Here is a 25,929-nt window from a genome sequence, read left to right as displayed (position 1 = left end):
TCGTTACTATATGGTCTTGAGTGGTGGACCAATGATGATGAGTACAAGAAAAAAGGCTGGAAATAGGATTAAAGCTATGTTTTCCATAAAGTCTATTTCATACACGTAAGAATATGAAGCCACCAATGAGTATAAGACTGGGCTGGAAAATAGAATTAAAAAGCTAATGTTTTTTTCTCTCCATATTTTCTCTACTGTCCTTTTCAATAGTACTATTCCAATTTTAATGCTCATTAAAATGCCATGTTTTTCAGTGCCATGATTTGTAAGTGTATGCAGATGCTTTAGTCCCTTTCAAACCTAGACAAGACACACAGTATATGACCCCTCACTCTTCTGAAAACTCTCATCATATCATATTTAGCAGGAGAGCCCACTATTTGAAGAATTTTGTGCTTTTAATATAATAAAGGCATTGTGGATCTTTAAATGAGGACTAACTACTCACTCCAATTTCATGTTGGATTGCTTGTTTTTTGAGTTCTTGACCTAACTATATGACATGACCAAGTTTATTTATATCCTTTTGATGAATACCAACTAGTTCTCAAGCTTGCAAAAGCTGCTTTAAATTTCGGTAAACTCGTCAAAAAATTATATTGTATATATAAGTCAAAGTTATTTTATATGTTGAATCCTTTTGACTTCTTGGTGTGATTACTTCTTTATATTTTGGATATCTTTAGTGAAAATCCTAGCTCCGCCAATACCTTCAGGTTAACTATAAGTTTTGAATTTTTTTTTTTTTTTTACTGCTAAACAAAAATAAGGCAACAGATCTCGGAATGTAGCATCAAAGGATCCCAAGAATGGCTAAAATATACAGTAGAAGATGACAACCACCAGGCACCAGGCTTTGCGCAAATATACAAATCTAGTGTGATAGGCAATCTCAACTGGATCATTTTTATACAAAAGAATTCTTCCTTTGTTTATGCCGAAGGGACTCCATTTGTATGAGATCAAGTCCGTAAGGTCCGTTGGCTCTCGATGGAAGATGCGTACGTGCAAATATATTCAAATCCTCATTTTTAATACTCCATTTTGCTAAGGCATCCGCGATTTGTCAGCTTCCCTATAGCAATGTCGAACCCTCGCAAGCAATAGTACTTGATATATTTTGAATGTGAGTAATGATGCTCTTCATTTGCCAAGGGATATGGTAGTTGCCTTTGATCATCTCAACCATAATCTTTGAATCACATTCCAAGATTACATTGCTATGCCCATTTCGATAACACCATTCCAGGCCATTTAGAGTAGCCTTGGCTTCAGCCATATTACTAGTATCCATACCCACCCTTCGAGCAAAGGCCATGATAATTATTCCTCTGTGATCTCTACAAATTCCTCCAATTCCAGCTCTACCAATTGCATCCTTGCTTCCATCAGCGTTAATCTTCACCCAATTTTCAGGGGGCTTCAACCATTTAACCACAATACATTCAATCTTGGGAATAAGGCCTATAACCTGTTGATACATATTTTCCCACCTAGAACTCCATTCAGTATTACTCTTTGCTTTGGAGACAACCCATTTGAATGTTGTCATGTTAAAGTGTGTGATCATATATTTATGTTACTAGAGATGATATATAGGTACTTAATTGTATCGTCAACCGTGGCGGAGCCACACTTGTCCAGAAGGTATCAATTGGCATCGTTTTGCTTGAAAATTACATTGTATATATATGTATATTAAAATCCTAGATCCTCTATTGATCGTCAAACATGCCCCTCACATATATATACATGCATGATCAATTCTTTTTGATAGATCAAAATAAGTGAAAAATTCTTTTGATAACGGATGACGGTAAGATTGTGGAGACTTGGACATTTGGTGGTAGGCAAATTTTGTAAACATATATGCTGATCATGAAGCAAGAAGCTAAGTGACTAATCCAAAAAACAAATACAAATCTCAAAGCCCCTTTTCTCAATGGTGAATGTGTTTGTATTATATAAAAATAAGCTTTATGAGAGAGAGACTACACTTATCCATTATTGATTGCGCAAGTTTTTCTCAAGGAGATTATAAGATTTCTTGAACTATATATTTTATCCATTGCTTTAACATTTGGGAAGTGTATGAATATATTTACAAGTTTCAGTTAAAGTTACTGCTCAACATGTGAAAATTATGACTTGTACTTTTCTATAAGCAATATACTACTATTTCTTTGAGGTGAAATCCTTTTTATCTTTTGGCTTATTCAGTTTTATCTTGTGAAAAAACAGTCCACACGGTCTCCAATCCAATCTCCTATATCAGAGTAGTAAGATCTGATGGTTGTTCACAACACTTGACAAAAAGCGGTAATTGGGTTAAAAAAGTGTTTAATTTTTATAAGCTAATACAACAACAATAGCAAAATACCCAGTGTAATCCCACAAGTAGGTCTAGTAGGGTAGAGTGTAGGCAGACTTTATCCTACCTTGGCAGGTTAGAGAGGTTTTTTTTCGATAGACCCTTGGCTCAAGTAAAGCAGAAACACAGCAAAAGAATAAATTTAATATTAAACCTGATAAGATAACCTGAAAAATATGGAGCAAGAAACTACCATAACCAGTTGACTTCTCTACATTATCAGCGCACAGATTTTTTATACTATCAGTTTAATTTGACTTACATCATGTAAATTTTCATAGCAAGCCTATTATGATAACATGAAAAAAAAGATACTCTCTCCGTTTCATTTTAAGTGTCTTAATTTGACTACGCACAAAGTTTAAGAAAAAGAGACTTTTGAATTTTGGGATTCTAAATTAAAGATGTGTTTAATATACTGAAATGTCCTTTGAATCTGGTGGTTTTAAATTAGTCAGGTAGAATGTTTAAATTGTCAACTTACTAAATATTAAAAGAGGAACTCTTTTTGGAACAAATCAAAAAAGAAAGTAAGATACTTAAATTGAGACGAAGGGAGTAATAAATTGCTATATATGATTAAATTGAACTGATAGTGCTAAAAAATTTACATTATCAACGCATATAACTTAAATCCTAGTCCATTATATTATAGTGTAAAAATGGTTCACACTATCACCGTAAAAAGCATTCAATTGCCAATTCTTATTTATTTTACAATGTTTTCTAATGATTGTGTTACTACACAAGTTCATGACACATATTATCCGTTTTGACTCAATTAACCTGAGAGATTTGTTCATTGAGCTAAGCCATCATCAAGCCTAAAGCGCACGTACCTCTGAACTTGTACTATGCTTTATGAAATTCTCCACTTTCTTCTTCCACTCCGATGTAGGATTTGCGAAGCTTGTTGGCTTACAAGCTGGCTTATCCCACCACCATCTTGAGGGAGTGTTCGCCGTTGATGCCCTATTTGTCACAACCCAAGCATATGACACGTATTGTCCTTGTTGGTCCAACATATACCTCACGGATTTGTCTCTTGGGCTACACAATTATCAAGCGCTATGCCTCATAAAACTCTTCATTTTCCTCTCTATTCCGATGTGAGATCCGTCAAAAAGGTCATCCGCACTCCGTTTTTTAGAAACATGCTAGCCTAGAGGCCTGCCAATTTTTTTTTTTACCGCCCTACGTCGTAAGCATCACAGTTTGTCGCTTGCTCTAGTGGAAAAATCCCATAGCCTCTTGTTTTTCTTTTTTTTTTAAAGTCCCGTTGACATTAAAATGTTGACAACAACCTTAATGGATATTATGGCAAAAGTAAAAGCTGTATTCGCATTAATTTGAATATCTGCACAATAGCACATGTACGTCAAAATATGCTGTTGCACATTATAAATGTCATGAGGCGTGCAAGATAAAACTGAGAAAATTGTAAGGTGATATGGGACGAAAATTGCACCTTTTGGTATGCAGCTTTTTAAAGTTGTCTCTGAGATAACTGCAGGGCGTCTGGAACTCACTTTACACCTTTTCATTTACTACTCTACTTTTTATCTGTATTGCATAATTCAAATTTGGTAAACTTGTTAGTACTTAGCAATTTACCATAAGCGGCACAAGTAATGTACGTTAATAAAATAGTTGAGGCTGAGGGATGGAGCTACACTATTAGATACAAATTGGACAAATCTGATAGCTTTTCTTAGACAACCCTATGTGTGTTAAGAAATTATTAAATATGTATAAATGTTTAATTATGAACTCAATAACTAAAACGAACTATGAGTTCAATGGTAAGTTCAGAACTCATAAATTTCAAATCTTGACTCCGCCTCTAAAATCGAGTATCGTATATAAAAACATACGTGGTTATAAATTTTCATACAGTGAAAGTCGACGATTCAAATCCATAGTAGGTACAATTTAGTAGATACGTACTCAACTCGATGGTTGCACCAAAAACTCCTAATTGCATCAGGAGCTAACTAAATCGTATTTGTTACTGTTGTATGGTCTTACAATTTGAATTTCATAATGAATTCATTTCTGCATGCCGAAGGAAGAGAATACTTGCACACTATTGTGGGCTTTTTCTAATTTAGAACGGGTTTCGGACCCGGTAGATGCTGGGCTTCATCTACCCAAAGTGGACACCAATTGCCTAAATTCTCGACATTTTTTTGTGCGGAACATCCTTCGAACCCGAAACCAAGAAACTTTTAGCAAGGCCAAAAATTAAAGACCACAATTTGAGGGTCAAAAATTAAAGACCAGTGCCTTGGAAGGACCATCGCGCAAATGACCCAATTCTCAATCTTATAACTCTCTCTAAACAAGGATAAGGTTTAAATTCGGGCAATTTGCAGGATTGCCTTCGCTGGGGGTGGTCCTTAATTTTTGCCCCTCAAATTGATAGTCTTTAATTTTTGTCCTTCGCTAAAATCCCTTCGTTTTAGGTTCAAACCCACGCTCAATCAAAAATTTTAAAAAAACTCACAAGGTAGAGTTTGAATTCGCAAGGCAGAAAGCGAATCCAAACATCTGCCTTGCGAATTTTTTTTTTTACTAAGTTCTAGTCGAACCCGTATCCTTGCAGATTAGGGCGAAGGGCAAAAATTAAAGACTACCAATTTGAAGGGCAAAAATTAAAGACCACCGCACATGAAGGACAATCCGTAGAAAAGAAAAAGCTTAAATTCCTTTTGAATTTAAACCTATATGCTTACCTTGAGACCTTGAAATAAAGAGAAAAATACCTTGAAACCAGTACAATCATTCGCTAGAGTTTGCCTACAGCAATAAAGAGAAAAATACCTTGAAACCAGTACAATCATTCGCTAGAGTTTGCCTACAGCAATAAAGAGAAAAATATACAAGATGATCATTTTGATTTATAAGTATCTCATTGTCTAGCATTAACAAAATCTAAACCTATTATGTTAATATATATGTCTGAGCTGCAAATACAAAATTCTAATTATATATGGAAAAAGTGCCGGTGTATGATAATACAATCTTCCTCTCAAGAAATCGAATTATCCTACATGCTCCTATTTGATACCAGATTGCCCTACCAGATCTGGAAAGCAATCTGTAAGACGTGGAAGACCACCAAATAACTCTACTCGCACTTGATTGATCGGTATATATGACGGACAAAAAATAGGGCTGCACGGAAACCAACAGACCCGAGCATGAGAAAGAAACCATAGCAGATGCAAGCCATGTACCCGAAGAAAAACGAGGTTTGCATGAAGCCAGTCATATCAGAACGTGCATAATAGTAATACAAGCAGTATCCGTAGATGAACAGCCCCGTTGATCCACCACAAAGGAAAGCCCTATTCAGATAAATAACAAATAAAATGAAGGACATTACATCTTTGTCAACCAGCTCAATGTACTGCGATACACAGAAAGATCATGAATGTAACAAATATTAACAAGTGATACTTGCATTTCACATTTTACTTAGAAATGAAGAACCAAATTGCTGATGCAAAAATGTTTTAAGTAAAAACGAGAAGCAATCGTACCTCCACCACCATTCGTGATCTTCAGCAGCAAGTTGGAAGTATGTCAATGCCACGGTAATAAAAGCGGTGACAATAAGAAGGATAATGAAGACTATAAATAAGATACTGTAAATTGTGTAAATCCTGTGACCCCAAACACTTGCAAATATGTAGTAAAGTTCGATATATATGGCACTAAAAGGCAAAAACCCAGCCATCGCCATTTGAGGTAGAGTTCCCCGGTACCAAGGCAGTGGCGGGATCTCTCTTGGATACTTGGTGGTACGACAAGGAGCTTGGAACTCAGCTTTGCTGTTCTTTCCAGCTATCCCTCCCAAGACAAGCAAAGGTGACGTTACAAGAGCCCATATTAGAAAAATGACCACAATGGTTCCAAAAGGCAGTGCAGCAGTGGCGCTGTAGCCAATAGCAACGGAGTTAAGAAAGCAGAATGTGAGAAACAGAGGTCCACAAAACAAGCCACCACTCAATATCAAGTTCCTGACCTGCAGGCACAAAAAACACCATCTGGTTATTTTGTTGCACTTATTTACATTTTCAGCTGTTGTGCTTCGTTAGCTAAGACACCAATGTACTTGAGAATACATAAGTTCTTAGTTAACTTGATGAAATTAGGCAAATAATAACAACCCGCATATACTGATATTGAACAGTTCTCTTAAAAGTTGTAACAAGTCTTGGCAATGACAAAGGGCATCACATAAATTTAAACTACTTGTGTGGACGAAGTTAAAATGTTTTTCTCAATAAACAGTCATCAGTCAAAATGCTTTCGGCGCAAGGATTAGATATCACAACACTTATCATAAAAAAGAGTATTGTCTCCTAAAACAAGAAAGACTAAAGCTAGTACTTCTTTTTTACATTTCACCCAGTTGCAAAATTTACTTCAGAAGAAAAAGCATTGTCCTTTCCCTATGGTTAGCAAAAGGAGGAAGGGGCAGGGAGGGATCCCTTACTACACAGGCAAGGCCTTGGGAAACAAATAAGCCATCTTGTCATATGACACCTTTATTTTTCCCAAGAAAAAATGCTAGAGAAAAATTATTCTAAGCAAACAGCACGCAACTGTGAGAAAGTACAAACGTTTGGAAAAATAATTATCAACAGAGCTTCATCCCCTTTTATAATTAAATAATAAATATCCAATAATCAGAAATTCAGAATTAGGGATGATTTTCCTTTAAATTTTCTAAAAAGTTAAATATTAGGATTTAGAGATGATAAAATAATCCTCCCTCTATTTCATTTTATATGACGTGTTAATTTGACTTTTTACTATGTTAGTGAATATATTGAAGTAATGGTCGAAAAGTTAGTTTGATAGGAAAATCATCACATCAAGGTTTAAAGGTTGAAAAAATTTAATGAAATTGAATTCTCGAAAGTTGAAAAAGTAATATAAAAATGGAATAGCGTAAAATGTTTTGGCATGTTCCAAAATTAGAAAGACTGTCATAAATTAAAACGGAAAGAGTATCGATTCAAATGGAAAGGAGATGTGTTAGAGCCAAGAAAACAAACCCAGTTTGTCCCTTCTAGTTGGCAGTAGAAAGAGGATGCAGTATAGCCAGCAATCCCTGACGTGAGAGCATATATGACAACCAGTGCAGTGAATAAAGCTCCCCGGTTGTAAGGATAGAAAACACCAACAAGTGCAAGAACGAATATAAAGAGGGTCCTGGAAATTGAGTGGGAAAAGAGCATTAGAAACATGCATGCTTGAGATTACAAAATTTCAAGATAAAATATACTTACAGTGTAAAAAGTTGGGTACCGGAACCAAGTGCTGCAGCCAACAACGATTTGTACTTCGGGTACCGAAAAACATCACCATGAATGTATTTCCACCCAGTTTCTTCTTGGTCATCAGCTGCCTCCTCATCATGTGCATACCTTAAATATTGATTAAGAAATAATTGACATGAGTACACAAGAGAGAAAACTTATTCTGAAGACCAACAAATGTAGGCAAACCAACCTTATTAACTAAATTACCACTTACTTGACAAAGTCATTCTTAAGGACACGCATAAGAATTGTGGCAAGAAAACCAGTTAAGAGAAGAACTGTCACACAGGAGTTGATAATTGAGAACCAATGGATTTCCAAGTGATGTGGCAATGATGAAGACTGCGAGTATTTTTCCATCCTCTTTTCAAAAGGGGTAGTGGTCTCCTTCCATTTAACAGAGTACATGAAGTCCACATCTACTTCCTTGTTCTCTGTGATATCGACCAGGGCATTAGGATCGGTTCGTGCATTGATCTCAACCACACGATCATTGTTGTAAAAGATCTCAAAATGGAGATGTTTAAAGAGGTAATATTTGTACTCGCTGGGATCAGATTTTCCCTCCTTATCGACTTTCCCTAAGAAACCCCAAATGGGCAAGTCATCATAATACATTTGGAAGTAATAGTCCTTCGCAACGGCACTGCGGAATTGAGAAACTTCTTCCTTGGATAACTTCTTTTTGCATACTATTTCTGAATCCTTGTCGTACATAAAGTCAAGCTTGTAAGGAGCACTAACCAACCGATCACCATTCAAGACTTCACCAAGAGCTTCCTTTTTCTCTGTCACATGAGCTGCAAACACAACCTTCAGTGAGTTTGAAACTTAAAATCTACAGTTTGACTTAAACGAAGAAAACTAAAACATTGACTGCATACCTGGTGCACAGAAAGGAAGATCAAAGAAACGGTACGTTTCACTGAAATGAGAAATGCAAAAAAAAAAAAAAATCCATAAGCTATTCCACAAACAAAAGGACAAAACATATGCCATGCAAATATACCACTTCTTAATTTTAATCATTTCAACAAAAAATGTTGTGACAGAAGGATAAAAGATTTTATGAGTACTTCAATCTCCAATTAGTTAATTTGTTAAAACCCAATGTTTTACACTCTAGGCTTTGGATCAGCACTTCTTATCTACATCTATATGCATGGGCCTTGTAAATTTCTTCTGAAAGGAAAAAAGAGAGACTCGTCTTGTCAACAATGACTGAGACTCTGAGAGAAAGAAAGGAAAGCTGCATATAATAAAAGGACACTGCAAATACAAAAAGAAAAATACACTCCATGCCCATGGGCCGAACATGCTTGTCTCGTTTAATTTTTTTAAGTCCTACAAAACCTTCTTTTTGACCAAGATGTTTATAGTTGTTGTTAAAATTGTTTTTAATGTGAAGGTTGCAGTTTGTACTATTCTAACGTGATTTATTGCCAACATGCAAACTACAAGAACCACTTATAGCATATATAACTGTCAATTAAAGGTCCCTGAATACTATGATTACTCCTATTTGTTACACCACAAGCAAGTAATTACCTTTCAGGTATCCAATAACAACTTCTATAAATCAGTTGGCAGGAATTTGAGTGTGGGCCTCTTGCCTAACATAACATCTGCATTTTATCTTGTGTTTTCTTCTTCCATTGTACTTAAGTTTTCTCAAACATAAATGTATGTAGACACACTCTTTTCTTCTTTCACTTTCTCATATTATATAATAGGAGTACCAACATAAAGAAAGAGATTTTGAAGTCCTCTAACATATGGAGTATAAAATAACATAGACTCGGTGTTTCCAGATGACTTAAGCCAGTAGAATTCTTGTCCACTGAAAATTGCATCATCACTCTCTTTCTAGTTGCATTATATGTTTGTGTCAAACAGTATCTTTATATGCTTAAGTAATCGAAGATAAGGCACCTTTATGCGAGCTTAACAGAGAGGGTAAAGAAAGAGCTCGAGCCATAGAGTTCACAAATAAAACTCAGCCACATCAGACACAGTACTCCAGATCGATCATTGCAATATGCAGTTTCGTTTAAGAAGATGATATAAATTCAATCTTAAAATCTACAGAACCAATTTCTTATCTTTAGCTCTTTCTACGATGCAGAAGTAGCAGGTTAGCTCATCAATTCTGTCAAGGACTTCAACTGAATCACTACCAACTAGCTGTGTACCAAGAGAAATTCATCAAATCTGAACTGCACCATTAAATCGTTAACAAGGGCGGGATCTAGACTGACACCTATAAATTCACATGAACCTAGCAGTTTTTCCCAGGACCATATATATGTATTAAGAAATTCCCTAAATATCTGTAAATATTTGACTGTGAACTCAGTTATTATTGCATATTAACTTGAGGACTTCGTGAAACCCATAAACTTCAAATCCTAAATCCAACTCTACTCGAAAAAGAACTTTTGCTCGGAACCATATATACACACACCAGAAACTACATACATCCACTGACATATATGTGTGTGTAGATACATACAGACATCTACGCACACCCACCAGATACTACTTTATTTTAACATCCACCGACAGCCTTCAAAGCTCAATACGTGCAAAAACATCAAATCTGAACTGCACCATTAACTCATTAATAGGGGTGTATATGTATTAAGAAATTCACTGACTATAACTTGTACAATTTTTTTTTCATTTTCCAAGTTAATCCGATCCATTTGTTCGTAGAGCTATTTACTCGATCGCAGACATTCCTGGAACCATATATATTTAATTGTGAACACAGTTATTATCCTATATTAACTTGAGGCCGTTGTAGGAACTCATAAACTTCAAATCCTCAATTTGCCTTTGCTCATTAACCAAGGACATATAACTTTCATGAGCTCGGAACTATGCACATATGTACACACATCATAAACTGCATACATACATACATCTACTCCACATGTGTGTAGATACATACATACATACATAACCGACAAACATTATAAGCTCAATACATACAAAGACACACTACATTTAATCTAAAAAATGTACAACTTAATCATCAAACATTACAAAAAAACTTAGATAAAATTAAGACAATGCCAATAATCCAAAGTTAGAAATATTAATTACCTTGGATTATGAAAAGGACCAACTTTATTAGCATAAAGTGGGACCGGATCTCCGGCTTTGTACTTATGATCTGAACCGTCCGATCTAACCGGTAAAACACAACATAAAACGATCAAAACGACGACGTGACACGTCATCGTTATTTTCTTCTTCTCCATTTCCGTTATCATAATTGTACACACGAATGTATATATCGTTAGATATAGAGAATTTTTTTGGGGGAGAAAAAGCGCAAAATAGTCCCTTATGTTTGGGTTAAGACTCAAAGTCATCCTTGTTTTTTTTCATATAGAGGACTAATGGTCCCTCATTTTTGGAATATTGTTAGCACTTTTGGTCCTCCCTGAAACTTCCGCCTGTTTTTAACGTGGTTTTGTCCGCAATTTAATACTCTCTCAATTTATGTGGCACAATTTCGATTTTGAAATACAAATAATTTATTTTTAGTTGTGAAATTTTATTTTTTTTAAATAAAATTTATATATTTAGAGACTACGTAAAAAATACTATAAGTCATAATAATTGATAATTCAAAATATTTAAAAAATATATGAAAAAATTACGGTAAAAAAAAAAAGACTTATTTGAATATCGAAAACCCAAAGGTGCCACATAAATTGGGACGGGAGAGTATATGGAATGTTCATCGCCAGCTAAACCAAGAACCTACTTTTTCTTTTCGAACTAACTCCCTCTGGCCTCCATTTCAATTTGTTTGTCTAGTTTTTTAATTGACACGGAGTTTAAGAAAGTAAAGAAAAAAGTTTTAATTTTGTGGTCTTAAATTAAAGATATATGAAATATATTAAAATACCCCTTAATCTTATGATTTTAAACCTGTCATGTGGAAAGTTGAAATTAAAGAGTTGCCGAAAGAGAAAATAACATTCTTTTTTAAACTGACTAAAAGGGAAAAGTAAGACAAACAAATTAAAATGAGACTAAAAGGAAAATCCCAATTTAACCCCCTCACCAAACATTTAAGGGTTGGGAAAACAATACCCTCCTCACATATTGAATGAGAACGATAACCCCTTATATAATACTTTCCGGTAATTTTTTATTTTTTTTTGAATAAAGATCTTTTCTTTTTCTTTCTAGAATTAAAATATAAAAACAGAAAAGGGTCAAATATACCCCTTCTTATACTTTCGGTCTAAATATGCCCCTGTCTTATACTTTCGGTCCAAATATACCCCTCCCATTATACTTTAGCACAAATTTGCCCTCAACTTTAACGAAAAGACATATGTCAAGCTCAAAATCAAATAATCCACCCCCTATTTTAAATACTCTATTCCTCCTGTTTAGAAAATTCAAAGTATAGTGGGAGGAGTATATTTGGATCAAAAGTATAACGAGGGGTATATTTGATCCTTTTCGTTTTTATATTTTAAATCTAGAAAGAAAAAAAAAGATCTTTATCCAACAAAAAAAAAAATTATTACCGAAAAACATTACATAAAGGAGTTATCGTTCCCATTCAATATGTGAAGGAAGTATTATTTCTCAATCTTTAAATGTTAGGGGATAATGCGGAATTCGCTCAATTAAAATAGAGAGAGTATCAAATTTATTGCAGACAAATGACGGTGCAAGGAAAGAAAATTTTGTATTGTTGCACGTGAAATCTGAGGTGATGAATCTCTCACGTGAAAAAAGAGACAGAAGTTTGAGGGAGGACTAAAAGTGCGCCAATATTGTAAACATGGAGGACTATTAATGTTTCATGTGAAAGAACAAGGATGTCTTTGAATCTGTTCCCAAAGATAAGGGACTATTTTAAGCTTTTTCTCGAAGTAAGAGCTCAGGTCTCGATCTCCATCAGCAGAAAAGAGTAACTTCGGGACTGTGAAATTAAAACGTGGGAGAAATAAATAGTTTGATTAATCACGCGCTTTGTGGAGCGTGATGTACACTCGATGTTGACCTGAGAACAAATATAAGGAAGGAGAACGTGACTGTCGGTCAACTTAATTCTATATACTCTTTTTTCTTTTTTCTTTTTTCTTTTTTGCTATATTTGTGCATATATTTTCAATAAACTGTTATAGGTAAAATTTTATGAGTTATGATATCTCTCTTTAGTCTTTTTTGCATGCAATTATATGCAAAAAATTATATTAATTATTACAAAGATAGATCTTTATAAAGTTAAATTTAATATCAACCAAAACGGTTCCTTAAGTAAAAAGTTACTGGAATTGTAAAGGCCAAAGAAAGGTTACATTTGGGTTATATGTAAATTAAGGAAATATATCAAATCACGTTTAGATGGACTAAAAATTGACATGCTTAAAATTATTGCTTTATAAGATGAAAGCCTAAATATATGTCTAATTATTAAGATACTGTCTAAAAATTTAAATATTTGATAATTAAGACAACATTATTGTAGTATTTAAATGTGTGTAATTTATATTTATTTAGAAGTAATGAATATAAAACTTAACTAACATGTAATTAAATATATTGTATCCACAATATATTAGAAAATTTTCAAGTTATATGGTTTTATACAAATTGTTTGAAAAACACCTAGAGATGGGGGCAAACGACGGTGGGAATGGTCAAATCTGATGGTTGTGAGGTGGTCGCTGATATGATTGGTAGAGGTTGTTGGCAGCAGCGGTTGTGTAGTGGTGGCCGATGGTGCAATATTGTCAAATGGTGAGAAAATTAAATGTGATGGTTGTGCAATGCTGACTAATAATGGAAGTGATTGTTGGTGGTGGTTGCGTAGACAAGGTTGATAGTAATGGCACGCAGGGCGATTAGTGTTGTTCGCTAGCGACGAAGATTGTTGGAGGTGGTGGTTCCCTCTGGACAAACAATGAGAAAGTTGATAAGCTCCTTCGAGCACTGAACCGTCCCCAGTAATCCTTCCTTTCATCCCTTCTGTCTAAAATCTTGCTATTTCCTGTCCTTTTGTTGTCTTTCCCCTTGCCTGGTGGTACAATGGTAGTTAGTTTATCATATGTTTGTCCTGATTGGACTACTATTTTTTTGTGTGATTACTCTACTTCAGGGAAGTTAATATGACGTGTGTGTTATTATTGGCTTACTTGTTTATGTTCTGCTCATGTTGTACCTTAATTACTTTTCGATGATGCCAAAAAGGGGAAGGAATAAATGCATGTTGTTTTGGAGGGATCATTCCATGTTGTTTTGGAGGGATGTTGTTGTTTTGCAATGCTATGATTAAGGGGATCTTGTTGCTAAGATGTATTATGCTTGAAAATTGGTCTATGTCGCAGGGGGAACAAGTGGGACTTGATTCTCAAGGGAAAAATTGTGTCAAAGTTTGTCATCATCAAAAAGGGGGAAATTGATAAGACAAAGTACATTCTATGTTTTGATGATTGTCAAGCTGAACGAAGTAATAGAGAGAGACTCTTTTTCCGTAGTACGTATCTTTGCGTCAAGTACAATCGTAAAGCCGCATTTGCCAACTGTACAAGAGTATTGCGGCCCATGCTTTAAGTCAAACATAGGATGAGTGGTCTCTATCTCACCCACATGTTCCCCAATATATATACAACTTGTTCCAACATATTGTGTATCACTTGAAAAACTAAACCATCTTGTGCAAATCCTTGCCACCACAAGTTCTCAAGTGCTCTCAAGAACAAAGTCACTTACAAGCTGAAGAACCTGATCCAGACACCAGATTATGTCTATGTTCTTTAGGTTGTTGTGAGTCTTTGTTCATTTGTTCTTTAAACTGTAAACCTCTTCTTTCAAGAAGCTGTTGTAGGTAGCTTAAATTCTCAGTAGTTGTTAGGCAGTTTACCTATTCAATCTATTGAGTGGTACCCTTGGCTAGAGTTAGTCAAGTGTATTAGTTGGTTTGGCTAGAATTAGTCAAACGTGATTGTGTGCTTGCTAAGAGTAATCAAGAGTTGTAGCTTATAATAGGTGTATTGTAAGGGTGAGGGACTTATGTGAGTTAAATTCCTAGATTGCAAAAAGTTGTAATCTAAAGTTGCTTAGTGTAATGAAGTGAAATCCTACGTGATAGATCGTGACTTTTAATCTCTTGAGCAAGAGTTTTCCACGGTAAAATCTTGTGTTACTTACCTACTGCACTGTCTGAGAGAACTGATAGACAACCAGGTCTCCCCATGTACTGTTTGGTAGACGCAGTGCTACTAACACTTCTTCAACATGTCCACATGCTAATCATGCTCAGCTTGTATGTATGTATCTTATACTTGTCAACATGAACAATTAAATGGTGACAAAGGTGTCAGGGGAGGACAAACTCAAATGGTAAACTCAAGGTCAATTAACTTCATAAGGTTGAAATTTCTTCAAAAAAGAAAAATGATACAATGTGTTTTTCCTAGTATATGGGTAAATTTTGGGTTTCTTTTTTTTTTTTTTCTTTACCACAACCCCATTTGAATTCAAACTCGGTGTAAATCATCAGGTAGCGATTTATGGGATAAAGTGTTTGTATTTAAGCTTTTCTATTTATTTATCAACATGTAGATACATGGTACTAACTTTTAACTAAAATATAATGGCTAAAGTCATAGATGGACCCCTGAACTTGTCCTGATTTTTCATTTAGACCCCCCACCTAAAACGTTGGCCATCTGGACCCTCGAATATAAGATAAACTGTGCCATTTGAACACCTCGTGCCAGCTTGGCACATGCGTGCAGTACACTTGTTGTGACATGGAAAAATAGACCAATAAAAATAAGCCATGTCAACAAAAAAAAAAACGAAAACTAATATAAAATTTATTTAACTAATAAAAAATAATTTGAAAAAAAAAAATAAACACCCCACCCTTTCTTCTTCCCCACCCCATCGCTGCCTCAACCCCGCCCATCCCCACCCTTTCTTCTTCCCCACCCCATCGCCGTCTCAACCCAACCCACCCCACCCCATCGCTGCTTCAACCCTACCCATTCCTCCACCTGAGATAGTTTTTTTCCATTGAAAAGAGAGGAAGATGAGGAAAATTCAGACTTGGATCCTTAAAAAAATTTCCGACCACCTCTATTTTTTACGCATATTTTTTCGAGCAAAGAAATCTCTTTTCATATTACTGTATATTGGAAGCTAGTATATTGGAAGAAGAGAAAACAAAGCTTGTTCTAAGGCTGGAAAGAGAGAACGACGGGAAAAATTCAGATCTGAATCCTCAAAATTTTTCCGGCCATCTCCATTTTTTCCGGCAATATATTTATTTGAGCACAAACTCTTTTCATATTAATTTATATTGAAAGCTAGTACATTGGAAGTAGAAAAAACAAAGCTTTTTCTCCAAGATTTTCAAGCCACATTCAATGCTCATGCTCTCACTTGAGGTGAAGGAGAAATGGTGAGTAGTGAAGGAGAAATGGTGTTGTTGGTGGCGTAACCGGTGGTGGAGAAAATAAGGGGAGAGAGAAAAAATTGTGTATCTTTTTCCTTCTTTTTTTTTTTTTTTTTGACACTTGTCATTTAATTGGGACCCACATCAATAGCATATAAATTTCTCACGCTCTTTAAAGAGCAGTATAGTGCACGCATGTGCTGGCACGAGGTGTTCAAATGGCACAGTTTATCTTGTGTTCGAGGGTCCAAATGATCAACGTTTCAGTTCGAGGGTCTAAATGAAAAATCAGGACAAGTTCAGGGCTCCATCTATGACTTTAGCCAAATATAATTCTTCTGTTCATTATACACAATTTTGAGAAACCATGTTTCCCCATAGTCAATTCTCATTTCTTTTGTGAAACAATACTGTGTTTGTAGAAATTTTACATTTGTACTGAAAGTCTTTATCAAGAAAACTAGTACTAGTAGTTTATCGTAAACTACATATTTAAAAATGAACATTTACAAGAGTAGATCTATAGCGTTGGTTTACAGGTTCTCGTGAATCCAATAATTTTTTCCAAAATCTGGTATATATATTAAGAAATTTAATAAATATGTATGAATAATTGAATATTTGATTGTAAACACAATTATCATTATACAACAATAACAATAACATACTAAGTGAAATCCCACAAAGTGAGGTTTGGGAAGTGTAGAATGTACGCAAACCTTATCCCTACCTTGGGAGGTTGTTTCGGTAGACCCTCGGCACATCATTGTACGTATCAATTCTAAGTAATTACAAGAACCCATAAACTTTGAATTCCGGATCCAACGCACTCTGCTTAAATGTAAAAGAAAAAAGCAATTTTAGAATTAATAAACTAAAATCATCTTTAATTTTCTTCCAAAAAAGTGTCGAAACAACACCAAGAGAAAACAAATAACATCAAAAGAGGTCCAAACTCCATATATCGGACCTTCAAAATACATTAGTACTAAAACACTCAAAAAAACAAAACAAAACGAAAAAAAGGGCCCAAGAACTCAAATGAAAAATCAAATTCCCCTTTGGTTCTTCTTCTTAAACCTTTTTAACATATTACATTTTTGGTTTTCTTCTTTTCAGCAACAAACTTCTTCCATACATTGGTGATCTCCAATTGCACTTCCATTGCTGATTTCTTATGCACTCCATCTTCACTCTCCTCAGCCGCTGCTAACTTAGCCGAGACTCTGGCAGGGAGGGTGTCGAGCTCGTGGAGGACTTTCTGAATGTCCACCACGAGCCTCTCGGCCAATGTGCAGGAAAAATCTTCCCTGATCACAACCCTGAGCACGGTCACGTGCTCAGCATTAGGTGGCATCGTGTAAGCTGGCACGATCCACCCGAACCTCCTAAGATGGTCCGAAATTTCGAATTCATTGTGTCTGCTGTTGTCTTTGAGAGAGAATGCTACTAATGGGACTCCAATTTCTTTGGAGACTATGTTGAATCTTTCTGTCTTTTCAAGTCCTTCTCTTAGTATCCTTGCATTTTCTTGACAATTCTCCATAACATTCTTGTACCCCTGGTTAATGTGATGATTCATAATGGTAATTATTAGAATAATAATCTTGAGGTTAAAAGGATGTTTTTTTTTTTTTATGATTGTTCATTAAAAGAAAATAGGAATTAGCTACGAAATTCATCGCTGATCTCCTTTAGCTACATGATTCTTTTTTTCATAATCCGTTGTTAAATAAAATTAGCAATGGTCTTTTGCTGCTTAGCGACATAAGCGATGGAAATTGTGCGTCGCTAATTCCTTTTCTTTTGTAGTGATTGTTCATAATTTTGAGCTTACCTCATAGCCTAAGCGAATAAGTTGGTAATATTGTGCAATTACTTGGCTAGAACCTGCATGTCAAGAGAAAATTAGGAATTTAACTTTTATATACTAATAGTAGAAGAACTCTAATTTGAAGCTATCAAATCGTAAAACAAAATATTCATTATAGAAAAACAGTCTATAATAAGAGTTTATGGATAATATTGAAAAAGGGTAATTAAGTAGCCTACTAAAATTAATTTTATACATTGTCGTTACTTTATCACATCACAGTAGCTGCGAAATTCGTTGCTAAATAGCATGTAGCTAAAAAGTTTTTTGATAATCCATCGCTAATTCTCGTAAGTATTACCGATGGATTTTTGCTATTTAGCGACAAAAGTTGCTTGTCGTTAGTTCTTGATACGCATCAAGTTGCTTTATGATATTGTACCCAATATCTTGCTAGTTGTACATTGAATAAAAGGTACAGTAAGTCCATGTTTCAAGTTTTTGTATAATATGTATTGAAAACATTTTCATAATTAAAGATCATCATAATTTAATGTAATTACCTTTAGAGAAGTTAAGTGTGAAAGTAGGTTGATCAGCACCAAGATAATTGATGTGGAAAATAAGTTCTTCAGGCAAATCTTCTTTGCTCCTCCAAATAACCCAACCAATACCAGCATAAACAAGACCATATTTGTGACCACTTACATTAATACTTTTCACTAATGGTAATCTGAAATCCCATTCAAGGTCTGGATAGAGAAATGGGGCAATGAATCCACCACTTGCTGCATCCACATGAATTGGAGTATCCCACCTATTAACAATTTATCAAGTGAATTAGGCATGTACACGAATGTAAAAATATGTACATTATATTGGTAAATAGAGTTGATTTTATTAGGGAAAATTAGAACTAGAGAGACCCAAAATTGACCGCTTTAACAGAGTAATCTCAGTCCTTCAAGAATTCAGGCCTTCATTATTTTGTTGCATGAGTTTTGTGACAGAATTCTTCCAGAATTTTACAAAAGCAACGAAATTCAAGTTTCAACAAGAAATTCAAATTTCCCATCAGAACATAACTTGTAATTTGTAGAGAACAATAAGAGAGAAGAAGCTAAAATTCTGAACCGTATGTTCATTTTTTGGAGGAACCGCTATTTAATTAAAATATCTTTTATGCCGAATAAGGCGTACATTTGGCCGGGACGGAACTAGGGACCCGGGCCATAAAGAGGAGTCGTCGGAAAACTTCGATTATGTATATATACAAGTAGATGTTAAATCCCTTTGACTTCTTTGTGTATTTATTTTTTTAATAACTTGAACTCCGTTAGTAAAAATTCTGAATCCTACGTAATTAAAGACAAGGGAATATGAGATGTGTTACCCAGTTTCTTTGTTCTTCTCGACCAAAAGATCATTCAAACGTTTAACGTCTTCAAATTCTCCATTAAGGGTGGAACCCAAAATAGCAGCCACACAAATAGTGTTCTCATCCACCATTTCCACAGCTTTCTCAGGGTCCATCACATAGTAACCATCCTCTAACTTCACTTCCTTTAGTTCTACTTCAAAGTACCTTGCAAATTTCTCCCAGCATACCTGTAAAATTAAGGATTATTAAGTTATATAAAAATAATAAAATTTATATTATCAATGCAAATTAATCAGATATAATAGGATATTACTTTATTTTTCATATTATCATATCAGATTTGATATAAAGAGTTGTCTATTATTACAATTCAACTTTATCCAGTAGTGTATATAACAGTTATACCATGTTGAATGCACAAAAAGATCAATCTCTAGAAGGCCTTCGCATAACTGAGCTTAGCTCAAGGAAAATGCTTTTGGGATTTTAGACTATACTATTGCATAACAAAGCGCACAACAAAAAAATAACCTTAATCTTTATCTTTTACATATTTTAGTCAGTATGCATTGTATAATTAATATACTTTTTGTGGTCCTCTTTTTTTTCTTTTTTCTTTTTTTCTTTTTTTTTTAATAAACTGGCATTTTAATCATCTTCTAATCAGTACACTTTGATCTGAGGGAGTTGGAACTGTTGGATCCTCAGAAGCAATTATACTTTTTGTGGTCTTCAACTTAGAGAAGTCAAGTTTTTATGCATACTTGATTTATGTGTATATCCCCATCCTAAAAAAAATTATGGAAAAGAAAAGGGCTGATTTATGGAAATTTCCCTTTTTCAGGTCACCATTTAGATTTTATCCTTATTTTTAAAAATTACGCAAATATAGTCCTTGAAAAATTACTCTTTTTGATAATGTTACACTCAACAACATCATACCCAATATAGTCTCACAAGTGGATAATGTAAGAATCGATCTAATTCTTTTCTCATACATTGGTCAACCTTACCGACAAAACGTTAGACTCTCGCCTAATATTTGCAGTAACTTATGCAAAATTTTAGATCTTAGTCTAACGTTTTCTCACAAGATTTTCAGTTTGCTCAAAAATGAATTATTTAACTGTGGTGTAAAAGGTTAATAAATTAAAAAAAACACAAATGAAGAAGAAGAAGAAGAAGAAGAAGAAGAAACAGCTATTATAAAACAGTTATTCCAAAAAGGGACAAGTGGCGAAAATTTTACAAGAAAAAAGATAAGATTGGAAGGATAAGGCTCAGAAGCAATGGGCTATAAATGGAAAACATACCTGGACATTGGCCCCAGTAACAATATTGGGCTTGTCACAAGGCTTTCCTTGGGCTTTCATCTTGTTTTGCCATTTTCTCTTAAAGGCTAATCCAGCAAGCATAATGGCTTCTGAGGATCCAACTGTTCCAACTCCAACAGCAGCCTCTCCCTCTCCCAATGGTGCATTAAACAAATGTGCTATCATGTTTACACATCGATTCTGCATTTTATTAATAATAAATAAACATAGGAAAAAAAAAAATTAACTTCGAAGAATTGTTTAATTGAGTTTTTTCCAAACTGACTTGATCAAACAGAAGGTTGAAACAAAAAGATAACGTCGGAGGTAGCAGATATTTGATGAAATAATTGAGGTATGCGCAAACTGACACGATCAAATACAGTATTTGGAAAGATAAACAAAAAGAAGGGCTAATAGCACTTTTGGTCCTCAATTATCGATAAATTCTTATATTAGTCCTTGTGATATCTAACTGAGCACTTTTAACCTTCAATTAACTAAAATGTGTACCTTTGATCCATTTGTTTGTGAATATCACAAATTTATTAAAACTAAGAACTATTTCACCAATTAATTGCTTGTGTGTTATGTTAATTTTGTACTATTACTTCGTAATTGACGGTAATATAGTTATAAAATATCTAAATATAACATATATCCTTCATAAAGGGATCAAAAGCACGCATTTTAATTAATTGAAGGTGAAATATGCTAAGATATAAATCACGAGGACCAAAATCAAAATTAAATAGTAACTAAGGGACCAAAAAAGCTATTATCTCAACAACAATAAAAGACAACGTGCTAGGCAGATAATTGATTAAATAGTTGACGTGTGCGTAAACTTACTCTGTCAAACACATTATTAAGCAAAAAAAATAACATCGCAGGTAGCGCACATTCGCTGAAATAGTCTACATGTCCGTAATCTGACCCGATTAAACCCATTATTAAAAAGGAAAAAAGACAACTTGCCTGAAGCTCAGTGGTGACAGGATATTCATCCATGTCAACATAGTTCTTGTTAATTGAATCCATGATTAGCTTATCACACTCTGGTTCCATCCATGTTGTCACAAAAGAAGCTAAATTCAACCTTGGGTTTCCGTCCAACATTAACTCATCGTTTATTATTTGATATGCTGCGTCCTTCGGTATTGAATTCTCTGGCATCTTAAACCTAAATCGAGTTTTCAATAATTCTCAAGATCACCAAAAGAAATTATTCAAGAAAAAGGCTAGAAAAGCAAAATGATTAATCAATCAATTAATAATCGTAATATGATGAACAAGTAATTAACGAAAATATATAATACTGTGTGAGAATCGCATAGTCGATCCTAAGTCCGGATAAAAAGGGATGATTGTGTTCATAAAAAAATAATGGTAATTTTTTTTAAAAAAAAACACTACAAAAAGAAACAACAATTAGGGACGGGACAACTTTTATCCCTAAACAGCAAAAATTCATCGCTAATCCTATTTAACAAATAGGGATTATTAAAATATCTTATTAGCTATTAGCGAAATTTCATACTAGTTAATTTCAATTCTTTTTATAGTAAAAAGATTAATAATGAAAACGTAAACAAGAGCAAAAACAACGACAACAATATATTCAGTGTAATTCAATAAGTGGAGTCTGGGAGGGTATGATGTACGCAGACCCTCCCCAACCTTTTGAGGGGAAGAGAGGTTGTTCCTATAGAATCCCGGCACAACAACGCATTACCAAAACAGACTAGAAGGAAAAAAAATAACGACAGCAAAGTGACAAGATAGACTAGCAAGAGCAAAAGTATTATATACTACTAATAATTACCGGGGAAGAGAAACTCGGACGTAGCGAGAAGCAAAGGTGGAGTGGATGGAGACATCGTTCTCCGAGGCGGTCTTGGACAGAACCATGGTGGTGCACGGTGGTGAACGGAGGAGAGAGAGATAGAGAGAGAGAGAGAGAGAGAGAGTGTTTGTTTTAGTTTTTCTTCCTTTTTTTTTTTCGACAAGAAGGAACGAGTTGGAGAGAATTAATTTCTTCTTCGTTCCTTCGTTGAATTGAAAAATGGTAAGAGAAGAGGTTACTATTTATAAACCAAAAAAAAAAAAAAGGATAGGCATATTTGGAGGAAGTGTATTAAGGGAGTGGAGAGACTTTAGTAAAATAGAGGATAATGTAATAATTCTACTAGTGAAGTAGCATGAAATTCTCTATATGTTTCCTTTGGTTTATGATTTAAATTAAAATCTTCTTTACTTTTAAACAATTGCACCTTATTTTTGTTCTCTAAGATTTAAAATTTTGAATGATTTCATATATAAATGTTAGGGCATTAACTTATTTTTTCAGAATTTATTTACTTAATATTCATTGCATATAACTAGTTTTCAAAGTTAACTACAATTTGTTTCAAAATACCTTTTATATTGACAAACGAATGTTTATATTTACTTTTCTCGTGTTTTATTCACCAATCCCTTGTGTTATTTTTACCTATCCCCTGATAAAAGGGCTATTTAACTAAAAGGCAATTGTAGGGCCATAAAACCGATATTTCCACCAAAAGGTGATTGTGCATTTCGCTTATTTCACAATATATCTATTAACTTTCACCAGCACAACACAAAGGTTTGGACGATAAAATTATATTCCTACTAATATTTTTGTCTTTGCTGAATGTGAACTTTAATTTCCGTGATTTACATCCCTCTTAACGAGTGCTAAGCCACACAATTTTATATATTGACTTTTATTGCCGCCCATTTTAAATTGTGACGTTACTTATTCAAAGACATTTATAGCCTGTTTGGCCAAGCTTATTTTTCCCCCAAAAGTACTTATTTTTTCAATAAGTGCTTATTTGAAAAAAAGTGAGGTGTTTGGCCAAGCTTTTGGGAGAAAATAAGTGCTTTTTTGGGGAGTAAGCGGCGTTTTTCAAAAAGCTTTTCTAAAAAAACAGTTTTTGCCCAAAAGACTTTTTTGAAAAAATACTTTTGAGGAAAATACAAATAGAAGCACTTTTTAAAAGTTTGGCCAAACACTAATGACTGCTCAAAAGTATTTTTTTTTATTAATTGGCTAAACACAAACTGCTTTTAGCCAAAAGTGCTTTTTTGAAAAGTATTTTTTTAAAAAATAAGTACTTTTTAAAATAAGCTGATTTTAAAAGCTTGGCCAAACATGCTATTAGTTTAATTCCAACTACGTAGAGACAGGTCATTAATTAGTTTGAAGAAGCAATTGATGCAATGAATCAATGAATGATGGGTGCCTCAGGCAATAGGGAACATCTTTGATTGGTTCGAAACTTCATAATTTATAGCTTGTTTGGCCAAGCTTATTTTTCTCCAAAAGTGATTATTTTTCTCAAAAAGTGCTTATTTGAAAGAAAAAAAGTGAGATGTTTGGTCAAGCTTTTGAGAGAAAATAAGTGATTTTGAGAAGTAGCAGAAGCGATTTTTCAGAAGCTAAAAAAATAGTTTTTTCCCGAAAGTACTTTTTTTCGAAAAACACTTTTGAGAAATACACTTAGAAGCATTTTTTAAAAGCTTGGTCAAAAACTAATTGCTGCTTAAAAGTGTTTTTTTTTTTTTAAATTAATTGGTCAAACACAAGCTGCTTTTCAGCCAAAGTACTTTTTTGAGAAGCACTTTTGAAAAAAAAAAACACTTTTCAAATTAAGCTGATTTTAGAAACTAGGCCAAACAAGCTATTAACTTAACTTAATTACTAGCCAACTTATGACCTTAATTATGATTTTTACATTACTCCCATAGATAAGGGACTATTTACGGCCTTTTCTCTAATAATTCTACTAGTGAAGTAGCATGAAATTCTCTATATGTTTCCTTTGGTTTATGATTTAAACTAGTTAATTTATCCGCGCTTCGCACGGTCATTCATTTATTAATTTAGTTGATGTACAAAGGATATTAATTTTGTAATACCGAAACTAAAAAATAATAAATATATAATATAAGCATACATATGATTTTATTTTATTTTTTGGACAAAATAATCAAATGTATTAGAAGAGACTACATATTTTAAAATAAAATATAACAATAAACTCAAATAAAAGCATTACATACATTTTTCTAGTTTTATACAAATAATGTTTTTGAGGAATAAATATAGATGGTTCGATGATAAAGCTGAAATGACGCAAACATGCATAGAAGAAAGATTGAAACAATAAAAATGGGAAACAAAGTCATCAGACATTGTTTGTTGTAGACTTTTAAAAATCTCTTCGCCAAAAATAATTTTCAAACTTTCCAAAACTTTGTTTTTTCTTGTCTAAATATATTTCCTTCTGTTGCAATAATATCGAGTCCGAGAGCAAATTATGTACTTCAATATTATCTTTTATATAATCTTCAATTTGTAAAGCCGGACACATTGTCATGATATCATCCCTGCAAGTGTTAACATCACCGATTTACAAATAGTTATCTTGAGGGATATACATAACATGCCAATAGTAAGAGTTTGGCCCGTAATAAAATTAGATCATGTTGGCAAAACTCATAAAGTTGTATTTAACTCTATCTGCTTCATATGGTGCTATTGCAACCAAATTAAACACTACATAATTTACAAAAAAAAAAAAAATGAAATTAGGAGAGGAACCTGAACAACCTGGGGAAGCAATGACAAGACACTTCATAAAATTCTAATAACTCCGTCATCCATTTATTAATTTAGTTGATGTACAAAGCATATTAATTTATACCGAAACTAAAAAATAATAAATATATAACATCAGCATACATATGACTTTTTTATTTTATTTTTTGGACAAAAAAAATCAAATGTATTAGAAGAGACTACATATTTTAAAATAAAATATAACAATAAACTCAAATAAAAGCATTACATACATTTTTCTAGTTTTATACAAATAATGTTTTTGAGGAATAAATATAGATGGTTCGATGATAAAGCTGAAATGACACAAACATGCATAGAAGAAAGATTGAAACATTAAAAATGGGAAACAAAATTATTAGACATTGTTTGTTGTAGACTTTTAAAAATCTCTTCGCCGAAAATTCAAACTTTCCAAAACTTCATTTTTTCTTGTTTAAACTATGAACTTCCTTCTGTAGCAATAATATCTAATCCGAGAGCAAATTATGTACTTCATTATTATCTTTTATAAAATCTTTAATTTGTAAAGCTAGACACATTGTCATGATATCGTCCCTGCAAGTGTTAACACTATAGATTAACAAATAGTCATCTTGAGGGATATACATAACATGCCAATAG

At 33.8% G+C, this 25,929-nt stretch overlaps 2 protein-coding genes across 3 annotated transcripts; both read right to left on the bottom strand.

Annotated features, from left to right (window-relative positions):
- Positions 1-5,249: 5,249 nt before the first annotated feature.
- On the bottom strand, positions 5,250-11,054 carry LOC132068242 (transmembrane 9 superfamily member 3-like). Of its 2 annotated transcripts, XM_059461765.1 has the most exons (7): positions 10,816-11,054; positions 8,592-8,632; positions 7,922-8,507; positions 7,675-7,812; positions 7,441-7,597; positions 5,917-6,401; positions 5,250-5,721 (listed from the first exon to the last, which is right to left on the bottom strand). In XM_059461765.1, exons 1-7 carry the CDS (start codon positions 10,983-10,985, stop codon positions 5,502-5,504), a joined length of 1,797 nt encoding a protein of 598 aa, XP_059317748.1. In that variant the 5' UTR covers positions 10,986-11,054; the 3' UTR covers positions 5,250-5,501. The 2 variants fall into 2 exon arrangements, with proteins under 2 accessions (XP_059317748.1, XP_059317749.1); XM_059461766.1 differs by lacking the exon at positions 8,592-8,632 and having other exon boundaries at positions 10,816-11,053.
- A 5,933-nt stretch (positions 11,055-16,987) lies between these two features.
- Positions 16,988-22,702, bottom strand: LOC132068241 (glutamate decarboxylase). Its single transcript, XM_059461764.1, has 7 exons — positions 22,480-22,702; positions 21,633-21,837; positions 20,655-20,855; positions 19,354-19,568; positions 18,524-18,777; positions 17,985-18,037; positions 16,988-17,708 (listed from the first exon to the last, which is right to left on the bottom strand). Exons 1-7 carry the CDS (start codon positions 22,563-22,565, stop codon positions 17,232-17,234), a joined length of 1,491 nt encoding a protein of 496 aa, XP_059317747.1. The 5' UTR covers positions 22,566-22,702; the 3' UTR covers positions 16,988-17,231.
- Positions 22,703-25,929: the final 3,227 nt, after the last annotated feature.

The sequence above is a fragment of the Lycium ferocissimum genome, chromosome 8 (assembly GCF_029784015.1).
Source record: "Lycium ferocissimum isolate CSIRO_LF1 chromosome 8, AGI_CSIRO_Lferr_CH_V1, whole genome shotgun sequence".
In the NCBI taxonomy this organism is placed as follows: Eukaryota; Viridiplantae; Streptophyta; class Magnoliopsida; order Solanales; family Solanaceae; genus Lycium; species Lycium ferocissimum.
The sequence above is the reverse complement of the archived record's forward strand: the minus strand, read 5'-3'. Positions and strand labels throughout refer to the sequence as shown.

Excerpts from the sequence above, each read along its gene's own strand:
- LOC132068242 (XM_059461765.1), bottom strand. The coding sequence starts at position 10,985 with ATGATAACGGAAATGGAGAAGAAGAAAATAACGATGACGTGTCACGTC. Across the intron at positions 8,633-10,815 it reads GGTCCTTTTCATAATCCAAG|TGAAACGTACCGTTTCTTTG; the intron begins GTAATTAATATT and ends TTCTCATTTCAG. Across the intron at positions 8,508-8,591 it reads TCTTCCTTTCTGTGCACCAG|CTCATGTGACAGAGAAAAAG; the intron begins GTATGCAGTCAA and ends TTGTGTTTGCAG.
- LOC132068241 (XM_059461764.1), bottom strand. The coding sequence starts at position 22,565 with ATGGTTCTGTCCAAGACCGCCTCGGAGAACGATGTCTCCATCCACTCC. Across the intron at positions 20,856-21,632 it reads CTGTCACCACTGAGCTTCAG|AATCGATGTGTAAACATGAT; the intron begins GCAAGTTGTCTT and ends AATAAAATGCAG. Across the intron at positions 18,778-19,353 it reads GAGAAGAACAAAGAAACTGG|GTGGGATACTCCAATTCATG; the intron begins GTAACACATCTC and ends AATTGTTAATAG.